The 27,096-nt window shown below is 41.0% G+C and overlaps 1 protein-coding gene across 3 annotated transcripts in view; it reads right to left on the reverse strand.

The window, feature by feature from the left end:
- The window catches only part of CCDC198 (coiled-coil domain containing 198), a 40,291-nt gene extending 13,535 nt beyond the window's left edge, over window positions 1-26,756 (reverse strand). For 2 of the 3 annotated variants that reach the window (XM_047767437.1, XM_047767439.1), the window contains exons 1-5: window positions 26,396-26,756; window positions 24,015-24,106; window positions 10,813-10,899; window positions 8,856-8,957; window positions 7,629-7,788 (exon numbers count right to left, since the gene is read on the reverse strand). In XM_047767437.1, the coding sequence (XP_047623393.1) occupies window positions 7,629-7,788; window positions 8,856-8,957; window positions 10,813-10,899; window positions 24,015-24,106; window positions 26,396-26,618 (664 nt within the window). In that variant the 5' untranslated portion in view covers window positions 26,619-26,756. The remainder of the gene's footprint in view (window positions 1-7,628; window positions 7,789-8,855; window positions 8,958-10,812; window positions 10,900-24,014; window positions 24,107-26,395) is intronic. The other variant, XM_047767438.1, reaches the window with a different exon arrangement.
- Window positions 26,757-27,096: the final 340 nt, after the last annotated feature.

Consider the following 27,096-nt stretch of genomic DNA (forward strand, 5'->3'; position numbering starts at 1 on the left):
CGCACCACTCCCTATCCCCTCAGGCTGTCTCCACACAGCCAGCCCTAGTCTTCTTTTTGGAAAAGACCTCCAAGATCTGAGTCTCAGTGCCCAGCTCCCACCCGAGTGTCTCAGGTTGTGGTGCACTGGGTGGTGGTACCAATGGTCTGTGTGGCTCTCTCTCTGCTTTGCCCCCCTCTGACTGGCTGCTGTGTTTTCCTCCGAGGCTTTGAGGTTCCTGTTCTCTTCAGGCTGATCTCATCAGTTGGGTGGCCTCCCAGGGTGCAGATTGCCTTCCTCTTTCACAGCTCCCTCTCAGGAGTGTTGGTCTTGTCCTGATTCCCTTTTTTCCTCTTCTCTTCTTTTTTCATTTCATGCTACCCAGTTATGTGGAGGGTTTCTTACCTTTTTCGGAGGTCTGAGTTCTTCTGCCAACATTCAGTAGATGTTCTATGTGATTGTCCTACATGTAGGTGGTTTTTTGATGTGTTTGTGGGAGAAGGTGAGCATCACGTCTTATCCCTCCACCATCTGGATCCCACCTCATGTTCAATTTTTTAGATCCAGGATCCAATTTAGGATCATAAGTTGAATTTCCTTTTCTGGTCTCTTAGTCTCCTTTAATTCAAGAACACTCCACTATCATTTTCTTCTTTCTACCCTTCTCCTTCCTTTCTTCCTTCCCTCTCTCCCTTCCTTCCTCTTCCTCCTCCATTTCTCCCCACTTCCTCTTTCTTTCCTCCCTCCACTCCCTTATTGACTCTCTTCCTCCTCCTCCACCTTCATTATCTTCTTTTTTCCTAACACTGACATTTTAAAGAATCCAGGTTAATTTATGGTAGAATGACACTTAATTTGGGCTTCTCTGTTTCCTTGTGATTAAGGAGAAATATTTTTGGCAAGAATTTTGCACAGGTGATGTTGTCGAGCTACTTATTGAACAGCTACTATGTGCTAGGCATATATTGTACACCTTGCCTAAGCTGCATATAAGCTCTGACTTAATATCAGAATTACCTACAGAGAATTTTAGAGAAACAGATGCCTGGGTCACACCCCAGACCTACAGAAGGAGGGAGCTCAAAATGTCTATTTTTGGGGGAAGAGATTTAACTTATTTTTTGGTGTGGAATTTTATGCATTATATCTTCACTTCAGCTTTTTATTTAGGTAGTATCCGAGGCCCTTTTAGAATGCACTTCAGAACAACATGGCTTTATTCAAGGAAGGTGGCTTTTAAGAAAAAATCTTAACGACCATGAACAAGCTTGGAAAATCATCCTGGGTCAAGTCCAGGTTTTCTCTTCAATCTGACAGAATCAGCCATAACTTTCTGGAAGTTGTCTTAACGATAATTGTTTATCAAATCTTATGGCATTTTTTTAAGCCCTTGATATCTGAATTTGCACACTGTTATAAAAGAAAATCAAGCTCTGTTTACACAGTACTGACCAAAAAACAAAAACAAAAAACCCCACAAAAAACTATAGTTAATTTATGCCTCTTTCTCCTGAGCTGTTTTTTTTAAAAATGTAAATAATTAGACACTTCCCCTTTGATGTCTCCTGGCAATAAGTCAGCTCCACCTTCTCTTTCTCAAACCTGCCTCTTTTCCCAGTTACCCTCATCCAGCCCACACACCTATCTTGGCCCGATCATCTTTCTAGTTCTTCAGGAGAAACCCAAGAATCCTCCTGGCCTCCTCACTTCCTCCATGCCACTCAATTCATCATCAGGTTCTGCCAATTCTTCCTCTAAATAAGCTTGTATCTGCCTCCCCTCCCTCCTCACTGTCACCCTCTCTCCTGGTCTAGACACCACCTCTCTCTTAAAAACCTGCTATGTATTTAGAACTTGTCTCCCCACATCCGCTTCCATTCATTTCCCATTATTCTCCACAGTGCAGAGTGATATTTAAAATATCAACCTAAGAGTTCACTTACCTGCCCTTTCAGTGGCTTTCCATTGATCTTAAGACTGAAGTCAAAGTCTTTATTTGACCTGATTTACAAGACTGTGTGCCCTGGACCCTGACTACGCCCCCAGAACCATCACTGATCACTCTCTATCTGACCTTTTCTTCTCCATCTGATGTCTAGAATCTGTCAGGCTCCTTCCCACTCAAGAGCTTCTGCACGTGCTCTTATCAGCCACAGTTTTGGATGTTCTAGGACTCCATTTCTCACATTCATGAGCTCACATCCCCCCTTCATCCAGCTCCTTCCTGTCTCAGCTCAGATATCTCTTCCTCACAGAAACCTTCGAGCTCCTCAGATTAGGAGGTCTCCCAGTTATATTCTCATTGGACTTTCCTTTGTTCATTGTCTGTGCTACTGTGTAAGTACCACATCTACCCATTCAGTAAATGTTCAATGAGTAAATGAATACAGGAATGAACAGTGAATCGTCAAAAAATTTTGGGAGGCGGGAAGTGTTGGTAACTAGGACCTGGGAAAGGCTTCATTCATTGGACTCAGGGAGTGCCAATCTTCTCTGCTCTACAAATGAGCCTGATCTATTTTAGAAACATCACTCACATGGAGAACAGGATTTTCTGCTGACTAGAGGCAGCAACTTTGAAATAGGAAGAGAACGTTTGTTAATGGTGGGCTCTAATGTAATATTAACAATAGCTTGAGTCTCGCAACACTCCTGGTGTTATGATAATTCAGGTCTAAATTTAGTGTGTGAGGCAAAATTCACATGTTCAGTTTTATCTTTGAAAATCCCTTAGTTACTCACAAAGCATTACATACAAAGTTTTATATACAAAGCATTAAAGTTTGAGAACTTCTAGGAGTTCCTATTGTGACTCAGTGGAAATGACTCCAACTAGAAACCATGAGGTTGTGGATTTGATCCCTGACCTTGATCAGTGGGTTAAGGATCCAGCATTGCCATGAGCTGTGGTGTAGGTTGCAGATGCGGCTTGGATCCTGCAATGTTGTGGCTTTTGTGTAGGTCAGCAGCTTTAGCTCTGATTAGACCCCTAGCCTGGGAACCTCCATATGCACACACACACAAAAAAAGTTTGAGAACTTCCATGCTAGCTATCTTATTACTTGTTACATTTTGATAAATATCTGTTTGTTTCTTTATGGTGGCTAGACTTAAAAAGTGAACAATATAACCCTTAAAACCTAAATTTGTTTTGGGTGAGCAGAGTAGAGGAAAATGTATCTCCTGCAAAATTAATTTGGGGAGAGAGGAGAGAAACAGAGGCCAGTGGGTGAAAAATATGGCGTGATTTTAAGTAGTACAAAGATCATACAAAGCATTAAAAATCTTTGATGGTTATATATTTTATGGCATGTGTTTTAGGAAAATGTATTGCCACTGTATCAAACCCATAATTTAACAGTTAATTCACAGACGGCTAAATTTTAAAAAGAAAACAAGATACCTTAAAGGAAAATACTAAGTAAATAATAGTACAAATAACCAGAATTGTGAAGGTGACCTTTAAATGACATACCTAGAGTGACACTTCTCCTAAAGCATGTAGTTATTTTCATTATAAGCCCTCAGTTCTGTATTTCCCCAGTTTTGTCCCTATCCATGTGGTACTTAAAAAAAAAAAGGACCATACTGGCAGCATATGGTAGTTCCCAGTCTAGGGGTTGAATTAGAGCAGCAGCTGCCAGCCTATGCCACAGCCATAGCAATACCAGATTCAAGCTGAGTCTGCACCCTACACTGAAGCTTGCAGCAACCCTGGATCCTTAACCTGCTGAGTGAGGCCAGGGTCACACCACATCCTCCTGGATACTATCTGTGTTCTTAACTCGCAAGTCACAATGGGAACTCCCTATGCATATTATTTAAAGTTTACATAAATTCTGCATAATGGACACAAAGCTTTATTCCCATTTACAGATGTGGGAATAAATTTGGAGAGGTTAGACAGCTGGAAGTTATCTATAATCTCTCTCTCTCTCTCAAATAAAGCTATATGAAGAAATATGCAGCTAATATTTACTGAGAGGCTACTGTATACCAGGCACTGTGGTAGGAACAAGAAAAGATTCTGGCTCCCATGGAACTTCAATTTAGTAAATGTACTGTCACGGTTCAAATAAAGGACTTTGATTCCAAGTCGTCCTTTTTCTACTCACTAGGCTTCTGGAAAGGGTAGGAACTGCAGCAACATGTTAAAACTCGTAGAATTGGAGTTCCCATTGTGGCATAGCAGAAACAAATCTGAATAGGAACCATGAGGTTGCGGGTTTGATCCCTGGCCTCGCTCAGTGGGTTAAGGATCCGATGTTGCCGTGAGCTGTAGTGTAGGTCGCAGACATGGCTCGTATCCCATGTTGCTGTGTCTGTGGCGTAGGCTGGCAGCTGCAGCTCTGATTTGATCCCTAGCCTGGGAACCTCCATATGCCATGAGTGCGGCCCTAAAAAGCAACAAAATAAAACCTCGTAAAATTACTTGCTTTGAAGAGTGATGTTTACTGTGTAAGTTATGTGTCATCATATATTATGATGTATGTAATTGATTATGTACAGATGTATACATAATAGATATAATTCATTATGCACATATGTGTAAGGTGTGCCGTTTTAAATAGGGAGCAGAAAACACGGAGTGATTTTGTTGCACAAAAGACATGAAACTCTCATCCTAGCTTCCAAAAGAGGAAACAAGAATGGACACATATAGCCTTAAATAGGAGACTCCAGGTAGGGAGAACCTTAATCACCAGAACCCAACTAGCAGAACACTCACGGAGGCTTATGGTCTTGGCTACGTTCCACATCTATGAGAAAGCAAAGTGAGGTGCTTTTGGAAGACAGAAAGAAATCAACGATGCTACTTGAGAAGAAGCTGAAAGGAATCATTCCTTGAGCACATGCCTATGGAGTGCTGAGGTCTCTGGCTTGGCAGTGGGAAGCTTTCTGAGAGAGAGGGTTGAAGGGTCCTCAGCTCTACATTTACAGACATTCTCAAGGTTGTCCAGGACAGAGCTCTGAGGCACTGGAGTCCTGCTGAGTCTACATGAGGAGGTGGGTGCAAAAGCACCCTTTGGAGTCAGAAAGACCTGGCCTTGTATCCTGACTCTGTCACCTGGGGGCTAATAGTAACTCCTACCTTATAGGGTTGTGTAAGGCTTAAATGTGATAATTCATGGGAATTCCCATTGTGACTCAGTGGTAGTGAACCCGACGAGTATACATAAGAACTTGGGTCTGATCCCTGGCTCCGCTCAAAGGGTTAAGGATTCAGTGTTGTGGAGAGCTGTGGCTTAGGTCGCAGATGTGGTTTGGATCCCGTGTTGCTGTGGCTGTGGTGTAGGCTGGCAGCTGTAGCTCTGATCGACCCCTAGCCTGGTAACTTCCATATGCTGCACTTGCAGCCCTAAAAGGACAAAAAAAAAAAAAAGTGATAATTCATGTTAAGGGTGGACCATGCTGCCTAGTTCTAGAGCAAGCTCTTGATAAATCTTAGCTGAAATGAAATAAAGCAACTTTAAAAAGTATCAGCAGAGCAGAACCTCCTTCTCCATGAGCCACACTGCTTCTCCTGCCCAGCACCTGCCCCCCTGAACTTGCAAACACTTCACCAATCTTGGTTTTTTTGGCCTGACCTCAAGCAATGACTCTCTGTGTCTAATTTTAGCTGAGGCACTTTGCTTGGTTGTTTTGCCAATAGTTTTTTAAATGGTAAAAGTTGTTTATCTATGTGACTGCACAGCAGATTTCATTCTGGGGCTCAAGAGTAAAGGTTAAATAGATGCCCCTAGTAGATTTTCAATTGTTCAGCCTTTTCTTATTTAATTCACTTATTGATTAACCATCTCGTTCCTCTGAGCAGGGGCAGTGTCTCTTTCAGCTGGTGTCTTTGCATCTGAGAAGCACAAGCCCTACAGACACTTGGCCAGCATTTCTGTAGATCTCTCAGTGGTCAGTCTTGCTGTTGGGATTTTGGCCCACGGCACAGCAAAACAGTATTATACATTTGCAGTGGTGGGTTTTCTCTGAGGGGAGTCCAGACAGGGAAAATTTAATGGGACTCTAATTGGGGTTGGGGTGACATAGCACAGAGTTTGTGAACACAAATGTCTATTGGAAATCACAGAGTGGTCTGAGACCACCAGGCAACCTGGCCTGGCTGCAGTGTGGTGGCTGTGTGTGGTAAAGGCAGGAGATGAAGCCAGGAAGGTGGGCAGAGGCTGGATTGTGAAGGCTTTTAGAGTTTATGGTAAGAAGTTTAGACTTGGTCCTCAGGCTGATGGAGACTCACTGGAGGATTTTTTTTTTTTTTTTTAAGCAAGAGAGTGATAAGGTCAGATTTGCATTTCATGAGATTATTCTCGTATTAGTGCAGTGCTTTTAGGACACTACTGTGCTTGAGAATCATCTTGGGATTTTGATAAAATGCAGGTCTCCTGATTCAGTAGGTCTTGGGTGGGGCCTGAAATCCTGCATTTCTGATAAACTCCCACGTGAGACAGATGCTGCTGGTCTGTGGACAACAATTTGATGACCACGTAGAGCAGTGGTTCTTCAACTTTAGGGGCATTGGGATCATGGCGAGTGAGGGTTGTTAAACTCAGATGGCTGGGCCCCACTCCTGTGGTTTCTGCTTCTTTCACTCTGGCTGGAGCCCTGACTGGTTCCCTGGTAAGGCTGGTGCTGGTGGTCCCCATAGAGGACCCCTGAGGGTGGAGGGTTGATAGAAGGAGGGTAGAACCTGAGGGAGGAGGGCGGTCAGGAGGTTGTGGCAATAGCTTCGAGGTGACATGACCACCTAAGGGCATGAGGAGAGAGGGGGCAGAGTTCAGCTCTAGGTGACATCAAGGAGACTGTGTCTGACCATCTGCCAGAAGAGGGAGCCACAGGGGTGGGAAGGTGCTGGGTCTCTGGCACCTGAGTGACACAGAGTGTGGGGAACACATGCACAGTGGCAGCAGAGGCAGCATGAGTAAGCCTGGACAGGGCAGCGATGCCACATTTACTTTTAGACATTCCGAATGTGCAGAGGGCTGCAGAGGAAAGTGCAGGAGGGGAGAGTGTCTATATGCAGCACCAAACTGCTCAATGCCACTTTGCTGTTTAATATCTCCAGGTGCTTCATTCTCTTTAACTGTAAGATGAAGCTCTTCTGCCTTTTCTCCTCATAAGAAGGGTGCCGGATTGCCGTCATGCATGTAAAGTACAGTATATTTCTTTCTTTCTTTCTTTTTTTTTTTGGCTTTTTGTCTTTTAGGGCTATACCTGTGGCATGTGGAGGTTCCCAGGCTAGGGGTCAAATCAGAGCTACAGCTGCTGGCCTACACCACAGCCACAGCCACACGGGATCTGAGCCGTGTCTGCGACCCACACCACAGCTCATGGCAACGCCAGATCCTTCTCCCACTGAGTAAGGGCAGGGATGGAAACTGCGTCTTCATGGATGCTAGTTGGGTTTGTTAACCATTGAGCCACGACAGGAACTCTGAATAGTATATTTCTGAAGAAAGATGTCTTACCATAGCGCAGAAGCTTCTGCCATCCAGAATTACATGACAGCATGCCCATTATATTCTAGGAAGGAAAATCTCAGCAGGAGCCCAAGGACGGCTCTGTCCTTCCCCACTCTACCTCAGAAGTGTATTTGATGAAGTTTTTAAAACACATGAAATAATTTATTTTATTACATGACTTACCTGGACTTCTGTTCAAGGTTTCATCAGGCAACGAGATTAGAGAGTCACCGTCATCATTTCTTGGGATGCTTTGAAGGATTTTCTTGGTTTTGTGGTCCCTCTGTCTCTGCTTATTAATTTTTGCCTCCTTGTGAAGACTTTTCTTCAGTTCCACTTGGACCTGAAATGGACCAGCTATAAACATTAGAGTTCTCTCCCCAAGTTACTTTCACCAGAATAGGTCAACAGATCAGCCACTTTGCAAATCATGTGTTTGACATCTGTGATCCTCTAAAGAGAATACGTTTTTTCCCTGTAACTTTTTCCTTTTAGGTGATACGACAATTTCCTTCATGTGCAGGTTTGTTAGGAGAAAGGGCAGCATGCTTATGGTTTTGAAAAGATGAGGACCTTTGTAAAACCATTTCTCTGCAGGCTAGCTGGTAAATCATAAATCTAGCTGATGTGTTTGGAATTGTGCAAGTGACTTCAGGCTTATTCACTAGTGTGAGGAATTTGGAATATGACATCTACAGGAGACATTACTGTAAAGGGGTTCGCTACAAGAGATCTTGCTTGTAGGATGATTCTATGGCACAAACTATAGAGAGGTGCTTGGGTATCAAAATAAAGACCAACTCATCCCCTTCTGTTTTTATTAAACCAAGAAAAATGGTCTAACCGCATTTTCCTACTGGAGCCAGAATGTCACGGAAGCAACAATTAAAAAAAAAAAAAAAAAGAGAGAGAGAGAGACTCAGGAGTTCCTCTTGTGGCTCAGTGGTTAATGAACCTGACTAGTATCCACGAGGATGCAGGTTCCATCCCTGGCCTTCCTCAGCATGTTAAGGATCTAGTGTTGCCATGAGCTGTGGTATAGGTCAAAGATACAGCCTGTATTCCACATTGCTGTGGCTGTGGCATAGGCCGGCAGCTGCAGCTCTGACTCAACCCCTAGCCTGGGAACTTCCATATGCTGCCCTTGCAGCCCTGGGAAAAAAAAGAGAGAGACTTGAGACACAGATAGATCCTTGAGAGGGCTGAACACAGAGAAAAGACTCAGCAGTGTTGGTAACAGAAAGGGTCTTGCTGTTTCAAGTCCAGTAGTTGAAACTTTGGCTCCAGTGACTGAATTTAAAATGCCAGGTAAAGACTGGAGATGAATGTTTAATTATATTCATGTGCCAGGGCAGCTGTTCTGTAGAGTAAATTTGGTAAATATGACACTCTCTTCCTCCTCATAGTTACCTCTTGTCTTTTGTGGTTCATTTCCAGCATTTGCATCTTATGTAAATATTGTCTTTTCCCAGAAGGGTACATGGGAATTTGCATTTTCTTTTCCAGTTCCTGCTATGAAAGATGACACACTCGTTAGCATGGGGGAGTTAGTGTCGGCCTCTGCAATCCACAACTTGAAATCCTTTTCGGAACAGAGCAAGCTCTTAATCAATCAGTGATCATAATCCATAGACATCTTTTGTGATGTCAACAGTGGGTCACTGCAGCTCCCTGACAAGTCCATAGCCCAGCTACCAGTGAATGAAGTGGAAGTTTGCTATGTGTATCATGTTGTCTCTAAGGTTCCCAGAGAGCTCTGCAAACCTTGAAATATCTTCCTGCATCTCATAGTGATGTCAAGATATCCCTTCCCCTGTTGACAGATGATGTAACTCTTCCCAGAAATGTATTCTGGTTGGATGAGACATGCTTCTCTCTTCCTGTCTCTTATGCCATTGAGTAATTGTCTGGTTATAAAATTAGAGGGGAGCCATTGAATGGTGAAATGGAAACTATTTCTGTAAATGGTAGCTATACCCATATTCCAAGATAAACCCTGTACACTGCAGTTTAGGAAGAATTTTTTTATTATAGTCGATATGCAGTGTTCTGATAATTTCCAATGCACAGCAAAGTGACCCAGTCATACACACACACACACACACACATTCTCTCTCTGTCTCTATTATATTATTTTCAGTCATAATCTATCCTAAGAGACTGGACATAGTTCCCTGTGCTATACAGTAGGACCTCATTGCTTATCCATTCTAAATGTAATCATTTGCATCTACCAACCCCCAATTCCCCATCCATCCCTCTTCTTCCCCCTTGGCAACAACCAGTCTGTTTTCTATGTCTGTCTGTTTGTTTCATGGATCGGTTCATTTGTGCCATAATCTAGATTTCAAATATAAGTGGTATCATTTGACTATTTGTTCTTCTCTGTCTTACTTCACCTAGTATGATACTCTCCAGTTGGATCCGTGTTGCGGCCAATGGCATTATTTTGTTCTTTTTTATGGCTGAGTAGTATAGGAAGGATTTAAAGTGGATTATTTGTGACTTGAGTGATCTCCCCCAGTGCATCATAACCTCCAGTGGGACAATATGGACAGTGATTGATGGCAGCCAGGGGTAAATACACACTCATTCATCACTTGCTGTGGCTTGGAAGGGAAGAGACATGGCAGCCAGATGTGATCAGTGGTCCCTTTTATGTTGCCTTGTGGACAGTGATTATGTTGGCTGACATGAACCTCAGGAACCTGTGAGCGCTGTCACCATCAAAAGCATGGCCTTGAGAATCTACAAGTACCTGGACATCTTTTATCAAATCAGCCAGCCAAACATAACAGCATCTAGATGACACTGAAATGAGCCCGGAAAGTGTGGAAAATCTACTCCTATGTCAGTTTTTTTTTTTTTCCCACGTGAAGGGATTTTTCTCAGTAGAGTGTGACAAGATTATAAAAGGAAAAAGCTCTACAGAAGACCCTTTCCAGGGTGACTTTTTGGGGAGGTTGTGGTCAAGAAGCCAGGAATCACTTATAGATATGACTTCCTTCCCCTGGGAGCTGAGAACAAAGAATAAGTTTTAAACTGAGGGAAAGAATGAACAGGGAGAGTTATGCTGCAGTTTTCACAAATCTGAACACTTATAGAATCACCAATTTCCAAATAAAAGTCCTCTCTCTCCTCTACATCTCCTTGTTTTCACCAGGTGGCAGAGAAGGGCTTGGCATTCATCTGAGAGGCAAAAATAATCACCAGTTTGAGGGAGACCCAGGAGAGAATGACTAGTTTTGGAAAGTTCTAGCTCTGAATGACATGATAGTTTGCTTTGCCTTTCAAGTCTTCTGCGCAGGGAGTTTATGAAAAGGCTGCCTGCAGTTGCCCACCCTCTCCAGGTTTTGCTGCCTCTCACCTTTGCCTTTTGAGTCCTCGCAGCTTCTTGCTGGCTCAGGAGTCTTTCAGAAGTCATTACTTGTGGCAGGTCAATGGGTTCAAGCTTCTAGAAGTCCAACATTTAAAGCATTCAGCATTCCTCATGCCATGAGATGATGAAACATAAAAGCCAGACATTAAACTACCTTATTACTCCGAACATATTTCTGAGAGCACACAGGGAAGGCAGTTTCGACAGGGTTAGTAATGACTGTGCAAAAGGCTTTTCAACCTGTCTGGGTTCCTTAGTCTTCCACTGCACTGTTGGCAGTGACTCATTCATCTAAATATTGGTCAGGCAGTTAAAGGACTAGAGACCATGTCTGTCTACATCAAAGGACCACATCCACAGTTATTAAACAACAAGGGTCTTAGAATATTAGCAATGAAAGAGGCAGAATAAAGTTTATCCCTTAATTTCCCAGCTAAACTATTCAGATCCTTAGGAAAATGACCTGTTTTTAAAATTTCCAGAGAAGTTTCCTCAGCCTCCTTAGTACTAATCACTCACTTGTACTTATGAGGCACATTGAACATGGAAGTGTCATGTGCTAATAAACCTCAGATAGGGATTTTTCCAGCAGGGGCTTGGCTTTATGGAGGAGATGATGCTAGAGTTTTAAGAGGTCACAAAGACTATGCAGCATTTGATGAACTGGCAGATCTGCCTCCAGCCCTACTTATCTCTGATGACTTTACATTCCATACTTGTGTGCCAGCAAGTGGATGAGTAGGCTTGGGAGAAAAAGGCTAGTCTTCACAGACTTTTCCATGTAGCCCTCAGAGGGAACGCACCTAGCCAATACCTTAATTTTGGACTTCGAGCTTCTAGAACTGTGAGATGACACATTTCTGTTGTTTTAAGACATGTAGATTGTTATACTGTGTTATTGCAGCCCCAGGAAACTAATTTAAGGGCAGAGGGGTAAGCAGGCAGCCCAAGAAAATTTCCTGGGGAAGTAACTTTTCAGCAGAAGTTGGAAGATGCAGAGATTTCAGGGTATTAAGGTGTCCAGGCAGAGAGAGCCACATGAGCAATATCCCGGAGTCAGGAAAGAACATGATCTTTTGGAGGAACAGCAAGAAGTCAATGGGCTGCACTTGAGAGTGAGAGAAAGAGTGGCTCAAACAGGCTGGAGAGGCAGGGAGGGGCCAGCTCAGGCTGGCTGATGGACCTTTTGAAGACAACTCTTTTAGAACAGTGAGTAGCCATTGACACACTTTAAGCAACATATTGATATAACTACATTGACTTTAAAGGAAATGATCACTCTAGCTGTTTGTGGGAACTGGACTGAAAAAGAGCAAGCAGTTATGGATGTGGGCGAGCAGTTAGGAGGACAAAGATGATGGGGGGAGGGTGATGGGTCTACAAATATTTAAAATGGACCAAGCAAGATTTGGGATGGTTCCTGAAGCTGAGTGAAGTGTCCAGATGATATTCAGATACATGGAATGGGTAACACTGTCATCTCCTGAGATGGGGATTCTGGAAGAGGGCCAGGTGTGGATGGAATGTGGAGGAGAGGTCTGCCCTGGAGCTGCAGGTTTGGGAATCAACCCTGGGTAGAGAATGACTGAAACTATGGGATGAATGAGGTCAAGAATGGGAAGAGCGGGCCAAGGACCAAGGACTTGAGGTGCTCCATCACTGAGAGGCTGGTGGATGGGGATGAGCTGGCCAAGGAGACTATGAAGCATTGGCTTGAGAAGCAGAAGGCAAACCAGGAGGATACTGTGCTGCAGCAAACCGTCTGAGCACCACCCCCGCCTTAGTCCAGCACTACAGGCAAATCCCAATATATTTTGAAAGTATTTTCCATTGTGGTCTAATTTGTTGCATTATCGAGGGGTTGGCCTGGAAGACTTGGCTTTCAAGGTAACCCGGTGGGAAAGAGAGAGACCATGGAAATGGATGCTGTGCACCTAGCTCTCATAATGGGGAGCTTGACTGGTGCGTCCTGCTCCTTCCCTGTGAAACAATTTCCTGGTCCCTAGGCTGGGCCTAAGCTTTTGTAGGGAAAACAGCCAAAGATCCTTTCTGGCAGAAAGGACCTGGCAAAGAAGAAAGGAAGGGCCAAGGTTCTGGAGACAGAGAGAGAAGCAAAGGGGGAAGAACTCCTCTTTTTTTTTTTTTTTTTATCTTTTTGCCATTGCTTGGGCTGTTCCTGCGGCATATGGAGGTCCCCAGGCTAGGGGTCTAATTGGAGCTGTAGCTGCTGGCCTATGCCAGAGCCACAGCAACGTGGGATCCAAGCTGCATCTGCGACCTACACCAGAGCTCACGGCAATGCTGAATCTTTAACCCACTGAGCAAGGCCAGGGATTGAACCCACAACCTCATGGTTCCTAGTCTGATTCATTAACCACTGAGCTATGATGGGAACTCTGGGAAAAACTCTTCTTTAGGCTGCGTATGTGCTGGCCATTTGCCTGTGGAAGGAAGGGCTTCTCTGTCTGGTCTCTCCTCAGGTGAGGAAGTGATTTTGTTGTTGTTTAGCATAATAACTGAGCCGGGAGATGATGAGAGGTAATCAGTATTAGTTAGAAAGAGGCTGGCCTGTTGGCTTGGTTTGTAGGCCCCCCGAACATAAAGATGCAGGGCAATGAGACCGGCTGGCACAGGAAGCAGCTGCTGATCAAGTCAGAGCCCTGAAGGAATGGAGAAGAAAAGGAAGGGGGAGGGAGGCCAAGAGGAAGGGATGTCCAGGCAACCATGGAGGGAAGACTCAGCAATGGCCGAAGGGGGCAAGGAGAGAATAAGGAAGTGTCTGTGCTATCCCCTGGATCCCGTCCCCATGGACCATTACAGTGATTCTCTGTTTCCCAGAGGTTAATGACTTGTGTGAGCTTGCATGGCTAGAAAGGGCCCACTCTAGGATTCAGAGTCAGGTCTCTCCATTGCCAAATCCCAGGTTCTTTTCATTTTTTTTCCCTTTGTCTTTTTAGGGCCGCACCGTGGCATATGGAGGTTCCCAGTCTAGGGGTTGAATCAGAGCTACAGCTGCCAGCCTATGCCACAGCCACAGCAACGCCAGATCCAAGCCACATCTGCGACCTACACCACAGCTCACGGCCACACATGATCCTTAACACACTGATTGAGACCAGGAATTGAACCTGCATCCTCATGGATTCTAGTCAGATTTGTTTCCACTGAACCACAGTGGGAACTCCTCACGTTCTTTTCTCCATACTTGTTTCTAAGCCTGGTTTATCAGCAGAATCTCCTGGAATTAAAAAAAATTCATGGGAGTTCCCATTGTGGCTCAGTGGGTTATGAACCCGACTAGTATCCATGAAGATGCAGGTTTGACCCTGGCCTTGCTCAGTGGGTTAAGGATCCTGTGTTGCCATGAACTGCAGGAAAGATTGCAGACATGGCTCAGATCTGGCATTGCTATAGCTGTGTAGGCCAGCAGCTGTAGCCCTGGCCTGGGAACCTCCCTATGCCATAGGTGTGGCCCTAAAAAGAAAGCCAAAAAAAAAAAAAATTTCTGGGCTAGTCATTATGAATTGAGATTCAATAGGTCTGGGATATGTCCTGGCAGGAGGTAATATACATATATATGTATATGTATGTATGTACATATAGTGTATGTACATATGTATGTATATATAGTGTATATATACTATTTATAAATATAAACCTGTAAATTTGTATAAATGTACGTACATAGATTTTAATTTATTTACATGTACGGACTAATTAATAAGCTCTGTTTTTTAAGAAGATTTAAGGTCATAGCAAAAAGTTGAGTGGAAATTAGGGTTCCCATGTATGTCCTGTCCCCCCCCCCCCAACACACACAACCTTCCTACTGTCAACATTCCTCACCAGAGTGCTGCATTTTTCACAATCAATGAGCCTACATTGACGCATCATTACTGCTGAAAGTCCATGGCTACATTATCTGGGTTTGGACAAACGTGTAATGACATATAGTCATCACTGTAGTATCACATAGAGAGCTGTTGTTCCATTCCCAAAATTCTCTGTGCTCTGTCTAGTCATGACTCTCTCTCTCCAAATCCCTGGAAACGACTAATATTTTTACTATAGCCACAGTTTTACATTTTCCAGAATGTCATGTAGTTGGAATCATATGCTATATAGTTTTTCCAGTTGGTTTCTTTCACTTAGCAATATGCATTTCTTTCCTCTCTGTCTTTTTCTGGCTTGATAGCTCATTTCTTTCTTTTTTTTTTTTAAGTTTAAGACTTATTTGCAGTTTTATTTGATTATAAAATACATTCAGCTAAGAATAAACTGTTAAAACACAGAGTTCTCTACAGACCCTGGAAATAATTCCTTCTCCAGTGTGGTTGTGTAAACAGCTTGATATATAGTTAGATTTATTTATTTTTAAAACTTCCATTTGATTTTTTTCCATTTTTTTAGTTTCATTGAAGTGGAGTTAATTTACAATCGATCAGTCATTTCTTTTTAATATTGAGTAATACTCCATTATCTGGATACATTATACTTCATTTATCCATTCACCTACTGAAGGACATATTGGCTGCTTCCAAATTTTGGCATTATAAATAAAGCTGCTATAAAAATTCGCATGTAGATATTTGCGTCAATACGGGTTTTCCTTTCATTTGGGTAAATACTAAGAAATGTGACTGCTAGATTGCATGGTAAAAGTATGTTTGGTTTTGTAAGAAACTGCCAAACTGTCTTCTAACCTTCCTGTACCACTTCACATCCCTACCAGCAATGTATGAGAGTTTCTGTTGCTCTACATTCTTTTCAGTATTTGACGTTGTCAGTATTCTGGACCTGGCCATTCTAATAGGTGAGTGGTAGTATTTCACTGTTGTTTTAATTTACAGTTCCCTGAGGACATAGCATGTCGAACATCTTTTTATATGCTTGCTTGCCATCTATTTTCTCTTCTCCTTCTCTTGACATTGTCTTCCACAGAAGTTCTTAATTTTAACGAAGTCTAGCTTATCAGTTGTTTGTTTGGAACATATATTTTTCAAAACTCTCCAGGGGATTCTGATGCTTTCCTAGAGTGGGATCCACTGGCCTCCATACTGCCTTGCCTCAACAAAGGAACACATCAAAATAGACCACGGAGGATGTGCTTGTGGAGCATTGTTGAAAAATTGAGTCTGAAGAAGCCAGCTATTTAAATATTTTCAGCTATGTCAGATAGTCTATCCATCAATTCTAGGACCTGGTTTTTCTTTGAGAGTATGAGTATATATTATTCTATCTTTGGCCTCATTTTATTCGGATCTGCAGTTCTGGTAAGGGTTAAGGAATATCTGTCTTTAAATACGCTGTCCAGGCAATTGCTCTCTTTTTGCCCTTTGAAAAGTTAAAAGACTATTCCTTCACAAAGGGCACTAGATGGCAGCAACTAACATTGCAAATAGGCTCCCTCTGTTAAATCATTTGCACTTGGCCTGAGAAGCACTGCAGAAGAAAAAAAGTGTTGGAAAATTGGCTTCTCCAAACAAGCCAGTCAAATGAAATTGCCTCCAAATTGGGTTCATTTCAATGTTCCTTTTCCCTGCCTGGGAAGCAAGATGCCTCACCTCATCATCTTCGGAGAGGATACAATGGAAGGAATTACTGGAAAATTGGTAGAATGACACTTTTTACAATTTAATGATACAAAGAAATTATTTGTCTAAAGGTTTCTGGACTATTTGGCTTCTCGAAACAAATGGTCAGGATAATCAGTTGGAGTGTCGGCTAGGAGGTTCAGGAAAGGAGATTAAGTCAAGTATAAGTCACCAAGCTTGGTGACAAGGGCTAACCTGAGATGGTTGCTTCTGTTTACTGGCAAGAAGAGAAAGATGGGTAGGAGCAACTCAAAGAAAATGTAGTTTTTTTGGCACTGTGACTTAAGAATATGTCCTTTAAAGTTCTGGGAAGAGGGTGAAGGTGTCCAAGATAGACTGGAACAAGAAATTGTCAGGCCAAGGAAGAATTTCTGGTCGAGGCATTGCAAAATTTTCACATTTCAATAACATTCTTTCATTCAAATATCCAGCAATGAAAAATAAAATGTAAAACCAAAAAGAATGTGGTCAGGCTTTAATATAAGATAAATATCTCTTTGGATCAGGAAACAACAGAAAACTTGTGGGAAGCTGATTTACAACTCATGTAGGGCTCTTGATAGGTGTGGGTTATTGCTATAGGCTAAAGGAGACCTAAAAATGCTTCACATAAGAAGGAAAACTAGAGGCAGGTTCACAGTTTTGGCTCAGGGGCTGAGTAGTTCTTACCTCTTTACGTAGTCCAAGAGTTATATCAGACTGTAAGCTGGAAGGCATGTCTTACAGGCATTACCAAAAAGTTGGAATATAAAGAAGATAAGACGGGAGTTCCTGTCGTGGCTCAGTAGTTAACAAATCTGACTAGCATCCATGAGGATGGAGGTTCAATCCCTGAGGCCTTGCTCTGTGGGTTGAAGATCTGGCATTGCTGTGAGCTGTGGTGTAGGTCACAGACATGGCTCAGATCCTGCGTTGCTGTGGTTGTGGTGTAGGCCAGCAGCTATATAGCTCTGATTCGACCCTTAGTCTGGGAACCTCTATATGCCACGGGTATGGCCCTAAAAAGCAAAAAAAAAAAAAAAAAAAAGAAGCAGCTAAGACTTTGTACATTATAACAAATTCAAAAACTTAAGATATATGCATAATTTCTGGGTAATATAAATCAATAAAATTCAATCAAAAAGAAATAAGATACCTATAAGGATTTAAATCAACTAAGAACTAGGAAAGAAATTAAGTTAGTAGGAGAATTTCTCACTTCTCCCAAAAGTCCAGGTGGCCAAAGATGGTTTCACAGTCCTCTTTTATTAAACTTTGAAGAAACAGATAAGAACTATGTTAAATGTTTTAGAGAACAGAAAAGAGGGAAAAGTAATCAACTCATTCTGTGAAACTAGTACAACCTTGAGAATAAAACTGGAAAAAGACATAGGGAAATTATAGAATAACATCACTTATGAAAATAGATAAAAACCTTAAGCTATAAAATATAGTTTATTTATATATGCATTTTATGAACAAGAAGGATTTATATTAGGGATGCAAGTATGGTTCACATCATAAAATCTATTAATATAATGTATCAACTAGTCAAAAAGAAAATCTGTAAGTTTATTTTAGTAGATTGTTTAGTAGATGGTGGGGGAAAAAAATCAATTAAATTTTTAACACTTAGTCCTGGAAAAAACTCTTAGCATACCAGGGATAAGAAAAATGTCAGTAAGTTAGTAAATGACATTGTGCCAGATACTTTCCACTTGCTTCTCCAGATCTACTTGCCATATTTCTCTACCCTTTTCTCTGCCTATAAAAGGTAAGCAGTTTCTCCTGCCTTCTGGCTTCCCATTGGGTTCAACCACTGAGGAACCCTGGTAGGAAATCTGAGAGAAGAAAGAATGAGGTCAGGATATTTCTTCCTCTGTCTCCCTCCCTGCAAGGTCACATTGAGTTGGCTGTATCCCATTTGATCCTCTCAAAGCAGCTTCTTCTACCTCACTTTTCCCTTCCAATTCTAGAAGTCCCTTGGCTTAGATGTAGCTACTTTTCTGCTGCAATATTGGTTATTGCAATATTCCCTCTGGTTTCCCTCATCCAAACCTCAATAAAATTTTAAAGAAAATCTACCTGAATTATCTTAATTTGAATGAGGCATCTGTTTCCTTTTGGGTCTCTGAGTAGTATCTATGAATATCCTATTGCAAATGAATTTCATTTTGGAACTGGTTCCATTAACATCATGGATATGACAAGGATGCCCATTATTACTGCTTCTGCTCAACATTGCAAGGAAAGTTTCAGTTAATGCAAAAGTCAAGAAAACCAGTAAAAGGAACAAAAATTGGGAGGAAAGAAAAAAAAATATTCTTGTTTATGGAAGGTACTGTCTACATAGAAAGTCAGGATGAATCTACAGATAATTAGAATTACCAAGGTATTTATATCAAGTTGAAGAATACAAAAAGCATTAGGTTTCTTATTCACCAATAAGAATCATTTTGGAAATTAGATGGGAAAAATACTTCATTCATAATAGGATGAAAAAACCAAATGAGATATTGTGATGGCTAGCTGTATGTGTCAACTTGGTTAGGTTACTGTTTCCTGTTATTCAAATACTCATCTAGGTGTTGCTGTGAAATTCTTTTGTAGATGTGATTAAAGACCATAATCAGTTGACTTTAAGGAAGGAAGCTTATTTTAGATAATCTGAGTGGGCCTGATTCAATCAGTTGAAAGGCTTTAAGAGTAAAGCCGAGGTTTTCCTGAACAAGAGGGAATTCTACTTGGGGACAGCAGCTTCAATTCATGTCCTACAGTTCCAGTCTGCCTTTCCAGACAGCCTGCCCTGTGATTTCAAACTTGCCTTGCAGGCCTCTATAATCATGAAGGTCAATTCCTTGCAATAAGTCTCTGACTGCTACAGGTACTGAGAGACAAACCTAAAAATGTATCACACAAGACCCCTGTGGAGAAATTATGAAGCAGTTTTGAAAGATCTAAAAAAAATGTGAGTGGAGTTATCCTGTGGTGTAGTGGGTTAAGGATCTGGCATTATCTCTACAGTGGCCTGGGTTGCTGCTTTGGCATGGGTTGATCTCTGGCCTGGGAACTTCCACATCTTGTGGGTGTGGCCAAAAAAAAAAAAAAAAAAAAAAGAAAAAAGAAAATGTGAGAAAATGGAGATTCAGGCCATGTTCATGGTTTAAAAGACTCAATATTTTAAACATGGTTAATTTTCCCCAGATTAATCTATGAATGCCTTCCAGTCACAATACTGACAAGGTATTTGGTGGAACTTGACAAGAAGATCCAAACTTTACATGGAAGAGCAAAAGACTATAAATAGCAAAGACAATTCTGAAGAAGAATAAGGTGAAGGGACTTGCCATGTTAGATATTAAGACTTAAAGGTGCATAATTAGGACAGAGTAGAATTCATGTGGACACTCCAAGAGGCCAATGCGACAGAAGAAAGCCTACAAACAGACTCATTAAGCTCTGGATATTGAATATATGGTAGAAGTAACATTTCAAATTAGTGGTCAAAGAATGGATGATTCCATAAAGAGTGCTGGGATAATAGATTAGTCAAATGGAAAAAACATAAAACTAGATTCCACTTTCACAGCTGCATCCAAATGAATTTCAGATGGATTAATGTGAAAAGTTAAATATTATAAACTTTTTTTTTTTTTTTTTTGGTTTTTAGGGCTGCACCTGCAGCATATGGAGGTTCCCAGGCTAGGGGTCTAATCAGAACTGTCGCTGCCGGCCTACACCACAGCCACAGCAACACCAGATCTGAGCCGTGTCTGCGACCTACACCACAGCTCACGGCAATGCCAGATCCTTAACCCACTGAGCGAGGCCAGGGATCGAACCCGCAACCTCATGGCTCCTAGTTGGATTTGTTTCCACTGCGCCACGATGGGAACTCCAAATATTATAAACTTTAGAAATAAAGAACATCTTAATGAACTTAGGGAGTTTAAAATTTTTTAGATAAAATAGAAACAAAACAAAAGATGAAGATTGAGAAATTTGACCTTAAACTTGTGTACCCGCAAATACACACATAAATGCAAACAAAATGAAAAGGCAAACCATGGATAGAAGATACTTGCAACATGTGTTAACTAACAAAGGGCTAGATCTAAAATATATAAAGAATGCTCACAGATCACGAAGAAAATAACAGAAAATGGGTAAATAATTAGAAAAGGTAAGAAAAGGGAATAAGTTTGTGACAAATTGTCTAACTCCAAAAATAGTATGATGAAACCATTTAGGTCAGAACCACTGTCCTTATATCTCACCATCTATCTTTATGCGTATTTTTCTCTCCTCTCCATGCCTTCATTCACCATTGGTTAACACATACTTATTGATCATCTGTTATATGCTGGCTACTGTTCTAGATACTTTGGCATATTAGTGAAGAGAACAGACAAAAATCCCTGCCTCTGTGAAGATTATATTCTAGCATTGGGGTAGAATGTTGGGGATGGGGGGGGCGATGGGAAAAACACACAGTGATCATCCTAGATAATGAATGTCATAGATAGGCAAATTGCTTGGTGGGTTAGGTGGAAATAGGTGCCCAAAGAAGATAGTGAAGGGTCAGGGGCATCAGGAGTGCCAGAGTAAGGGTTGCAGTTGTCATGTAAGCCTTCTAGGGAAAATAAGATTTAAGCACATCTTTGGAGATGAGGGAGGATTTGCCGCAGAGATCTCCTGAGGAAACTCTATTGGGGGTGGTGTGGGGGACCATCTCCACCTTAGGCTGAATCTGAGATGGTTGGAGGAGAAGGTGAATCAGGCCAGAAGGGATGCGGCTGATCAACTCTTCCACATGGGGCAGGTACATTTGATTCAGAGTTCCCTGGCAGAGCTTCTCCAGCTCCTAGCAGCCCCCAGTTAGAGACCTTTAGTTCATGACCTAGTCTGTACTTGAGGAGTAGATGTTCAGGAAGTGGAGAGTGCCAAATATGAAACTCAAAATTATTTAGGATGCAATTAGATTTGGTTTAATAATTAAAAATACTTTTAGAATTTTCTTTGGCAGAGGTTAGGCTATTAATTAGCATGTCATGGGAACCCAACATTTATTATTCTCCCAAAAACCCATTTGCAGTTGGAAAATGTGCTGAGCCTCATTTGTGAAGATAATTATAGTCGATATCTTTGGGAGTGTCTGCCAAGTTCCCAGTGATTTCTCTGTTCTCTGGGAGCTGCCTCTAGAATCTATGGGGAGTGGAGCTTGGTGGGGAGTGGCAGTTGGTGGTGGGGGCTTTTCTACCCACATTTCTACTGCACGAGCATGTTCTCTGGGCATAGCCCATTGGAACAGAGCTAGAATCAAGGGCAAAGCTGAGGAAATAGCTTTTCTCCCAGGAATTGGGAATTAGCACCAAGAGGGCCAGGCCAGTCAGCCTATTCAACTGAAACTATAAGATGCAAATTCAAGGTGGCCATATTTCACCTAGTAGTCTTGAGGACCAGAAAAAGTCAATCTGCAAGGAGAGATTAAAGCAAATCCACAGAGTTCTTCTGCCTTTTAAATTCCAAAGCATAGCTCTTGGCTGAAATCTAGATGCCTCTCAGCTCTTGAGTTCAAAAAAACACTCCTATATCCTTTGGAATTGATCACATTTGTTGATTTGGCTGGTCCATTTAGCTTCCAATACAGTGATGGTATGGGTCTGAATGAAGAGGGAGTGCACTTCAATTTTTTTTCTCCCACTAGGGATGGTATGCCTCATTTGTTCCTCTGTTAAGTCATTCATTTATTCATAAACTTTCATGGGATGTGTATTAAGTGTTAGTGACTAAAGCTCTAAGACTGAATGAGATAGTTTTTATGCTCAAACAATTCATTTGTCCTAATTGTTCATTTTTAAGGTGGTTGATTAGGATGTGGGGAGGCAGTCTCTGACTGTGAAACATCAAATTTCTCTTTTTGAGTTTGGTTGACTTGAGAGAATTAAAGCCTAACTTCAGCTTATTTAGAGTTTATAGATATTAAAAATACTTTGTGGACTATAGACAGCTACACAAATATTTTTCACTCGTTCTAGTAATAGCTGCTAGAGTTATTTAGCTTAGAGCTCCTTTGAAAGGATGCCTTTGACTTAAGAATAAAATATAGGTTTTAGGGAGTTCCCGTCGTGGTGCAGTGGTTAACGAATCCGACTAGGAACCATGAGATTGCGGGTTTGATCCCTGGCCTTGTTCGGTGGGTTAAGGATCTGGTGTTGCCATGAGCTGTGGTGTAGGTCGCAGCTGTGGCTCTGGCATAGGCCGGTAGATACAGCTCCGGTTCAACCCCTAGCCTGGGAACATCCATGTGGCGTGGGAGCGGCCCAAGAAATGGCAAAAAGATAACAAACAAACAAACAAAAAAAGCCCATAAATTTTAAAATTATCCATTTTAGCTAAAGATATGTTCAAAAAATTTGAAATTAGGTATCAAATTGATAAAATTACACTTTATTTTCCATTAACCAAACAGTATTTTGAGGTTTCTAATATTTTGGGAAAAAAATGCTTTTTTGTGTGTATGACCAAAAGATATAATCACTTAAAATAATGTTTGTGAGCTTCTGGAGAGGACAGGTAAAGAGAAACCAACTTCAATAGAGATAATCCCCAACAAATGATCTCAGATACCCCTGGGATTGGTCCAGACACCTGGGTGACTTGTGCAGTAGGTGGATTTTGGCTTTTTCAAATGTCAGTGATAGATCTTGCTCACAAGTGAGCCCCACACTCTCCTTTTAGCTGATACTCCTTTTAAAGGACCCACTCAGATGTCTTTCCCCGTCTAGGATGAGAGGTCCTAAAAATTTACATTTCTCTACAGGGAATTCATTAAATATTTCTCAAGGTGAATGCATATAAAGCCCTCGCTTTGCTGCCTTGGAATCCAATGTCCTCAATTTTGACAACTAGTTAACATTTAGACTGATGAAAGGTTAAAGAGAGAAGGGCTGTAGGGATCACGCATGCTGCTGGTTAAGAGCGCAGGCTTTGGAGGGCTGGTGGACACGTGGCCTAGTTGTCCTTGTGCAAGCTATTTAACTCTCTGAAGCACATGTATAAAACAAAGGTAATACTTCCTCTCAAGTAGAGGGACCTGAGGATTAAATGAATGACAGATCATTGTTGCTTAGAATGTATCAGACTTGTAATAGGTGGTAATTAAACAGTAGTAGTGGTTCTTAAGGTCATTATTTACTAGAGTCATTTGGCTACAGTCATCCAACGAATCAGTGCAAGATTCAGGTTCTTTGTGCCCTGTCCTGTCTCTATCTTGGGTATTTTTTTTTTTTATTACTCAGTGAATTTTATTACACTTATAGTCGTACAACAATCATCACAACCAAATTTTATAGCATTTCCATCCCAAACCCCCAATGCATTCTCTATCTTTGGTATTTTACTTCCTGCTCTTGGTGGTGGTCTTGAAGGTGAAATCATTACAAAAGGAATCCTAAGGAAACATGATCTGTGCATTGACAGCATTCTTTTTAACAACACCGTCATTCTCATTAGATTGGTCATTGTCAAAATCCCTCTTTTATGGTTATGGTTAAAAAGGGATGTTACCATTAATTCCAAGAAATTCCTTATGAAGCCTTTTTAAATTCATCTTACTTGGAGTCTTCGAGGTGGATGCCTTTTAATAATACTTGTTTCTCCCTGTTCCAGTGGGATGTCAAAATACATGGCCCTGGGCACATGAAGGACTGGGGAGAATAAAAACAAACCATTAAAAACAACTTACTATTATATTAGACTGACCATTAGTTATTAGACTTTGTTAACACAATTTTGTATCTTTTCAGTTCTATATGTCTAACCAATAGGTTAACTATAAAGCTGAAACATACAGAGCAGGGGCCCTACATAAGTGCAAATGAGAAAATATTAGCCTAGACCCAGGATTCAATTTCTGCTTTCCTCATTTCCTCTCCACATTAATATTTAGAGGAAGAGTTGAACAATTAACAATGTATTGACTGCAAATGTTATTCAGACACAGAATTTGGCCTGAAAAACAGAAATTTATTGATTTGTTTAATTTCATGAACTCTCCCCTAAATCAGATAGGAAATCAAAAAATACAGTTTAAAGAAATGAAAATAAATTCTCTTTTCAGATGTAGCAAGTAAATAGATGGATAGGTGTTAGAGACATGATAGATAAATGGAGCTTAAGTTTGTAATAGGAGTATGCACAGCTTAGCATTGTATGTTCCCAAATATACAGTCCCCTCCAACTAGGGAAATACATTCCCTTGAGTTGCTACTATCATAAAACATATCAGTATTCTTTACTGATAAAAATATCGAAGGGCTACATAGTTAAGCCTTGTTAGGAAACAGAGAAGCTCAAGAGAGCGTATGAATTTCATTTTTCAGCTTGATTATCCTGGGCCCTTGGGACTACCCACCATGACCAGTGCTACATGAATGATATTCTTGTCCTTTCGTCTTTCAATCTGAAGGCATTCTGATTTCTAGATGTTGTGTAGACTATCTTAGTGTTCCACTTTGCATTTTAAGTGGAAAAAAAAATCCCTGGGTAATTATGTGTTTCTGTCCTTAAGACATTTGAATGATCACCTTAAGAACTTCTCCATGTCCTTATTTTCTTTCAAGAGATGCCAGTATATTGAGCAAGATAAAAAACATGTTGGATTTAAATACATAAGTACTTTCAGCAAAAACTTTTCTCAGCAGTCTGATGACTCCTTATTTTTATCCCATGATTTGAGTAATATCACCCCATTATTTAATTTGATTCTCCTGAAATGGCATAGGCTGTGTTAGTTTTACCCCTGATTTATAAGTGAAGAAAACTGATGAAGTAACTTGCCCAAAGTCATATTACTGGATATTTGGTAGAGCTGGGGTTAGAATATGGGTTCCTTGAAAATAGTGGTCAGAATGCTTTCCATTCTCTTGTTATTTATTTTTAATGTAATCTTGCAATTTCAAAAATAACATTTTCTAGTTGGGACTCTAACACATTAGAAACAGCTTTTACCATTCAGTTACCAAAATCTTAAAACGAGATCGAAGGTTTGTGTAAAAAAGGAATTCTTCAATAAAACTAGAGGAAATATTCTTACTTATGTGCTTTGCAAGTTTAAGAACATAAAAAAAAACCCCAAAAAACTGGCCATATAAAACCAGCCAAAGGCTGTCAGTTCTGTAGAAAGTAGCCATAAAAATCATTCTAGTTAAGATCTACTAGATACTGAAAGAAAATATATGTCTTTCTGGCCAGGGATGGGAACTTACTTGTGTTAATGATCCAGAATGTGAAGAAAAGAGAAAAAGCATACATATATACATATGTATACATTATGTAGGTATATATCTCCTCCCAAGTTAGAACATCTGGCTAAGTACCATCATGGTTGTCATTAAAACATTTTATGTCTTGTAAAATGTGCCAGGAGAATTTATAGCCACTTCTGGCTCAGAGCTTCCAATCATAATGAGAAAAATTCTCTTAGTTCTGCAGATGACCAGGAAGAATATGGGGTCGTGGAGAGGGTCCCTGCAATAAATCAATTCAATCTAGAGTGGTTTCTAAATTCACATTAGAATGGATTCACTCCTAAGGTACTGCTTTCCAAACAACAAAGCCTGATGCATGAAACAGTACTGGAGAGAATGACTGAAATTTAAAATCCAACTGAAACATACGATTGTCATAATTACCACATCTTTATCTATAGACTTTTAATTATCTGGCAAAGCTAGATATAAGCATCAAAAGCGCTATCAACCAAGATGACACAAAATGACATTTTTTTTCCCTGCTCATATGAAATGGTGAAAAGGTCTTCATACACAGTTTACACACCCATTCTAATGTGCCCAGAATGCTTACAATTCACAAACATTGTCCCTGATATTTCAGTAATTTAGAAACTTTCAGAGATTACAGAGATAAACAAGTAAATCTATCAATAGCTCTCCTTGGCCCATATCCACAAATCTCATGCTGGGTTTTCCATTTACCTGCAGAATATCTTCCATACCACGTCTCTCGTAGAGGTGGCAGCTGCCCTTCCAAAGCTTTATTGCGGTCCTGCAGTCTTGTGAATGAACATGAACTCTTTTCTTCCAGATTCTGAGTGAAGGCAAAGTCCACCAGGCCTGCGGAGGGAGTCTCTTCCTCTTTGTCTTGCAAAGGTGCTACTTTGGTTACCCTCGGATAAGCCTTAGAGTGGCTCAGGCCCATTTCCCATTAAAACCACACAGGGTAAAACCATGAGGTTAGTGGTTTATGGCCTTTAATGTGGCTTATTTTAGTCAAGGTATTCCCAAAGTTAACCCAGCTCTACAAAGCAGTCGTTTCCTTCCTGACATTTGTGTAGCTTTATTTCACCACACACTAACCCTCGGGCCACTTCCTGGGAGGCTGGTTTCCATGGAGACTTCCCTTCAACTCCTACTTTTGCCATTTCAGACTCAAAGAATCCAGTTAAACATTGACTTGGTTCTGCTACTTTCTGAAAGACTCAGTGGTAGGAAGAGAAACCACTATTGATCATTAAACAAATCCCTAACACCAGGAAGGCCATTAACAGAGATGGTGAGCAGAGGTTCAGAGAAGTCTTAAACTTGATCCTTTCATTATGTGTACTTTTTTTTTCATTTTTAAAAATTTTATTGAAGTATAATTGATTTACAATGTTGTGATAATTTCTGCTGTATGA

This window comes from Phacochoerus africanus, chromosome 2, assembly GCF_016906955.1.
Source record: "Phacochoerus africanus isolate WHEZ1 chromosome 2, ROS_Pafr_v1, whole genome shotgun sequence".
Lineage (NCBI taxonomy): Eukaryota > Metazoa > Chordata > Mammalia > Artiodactyla > Suidae > Phacochoerus > Phacochoerus africanus.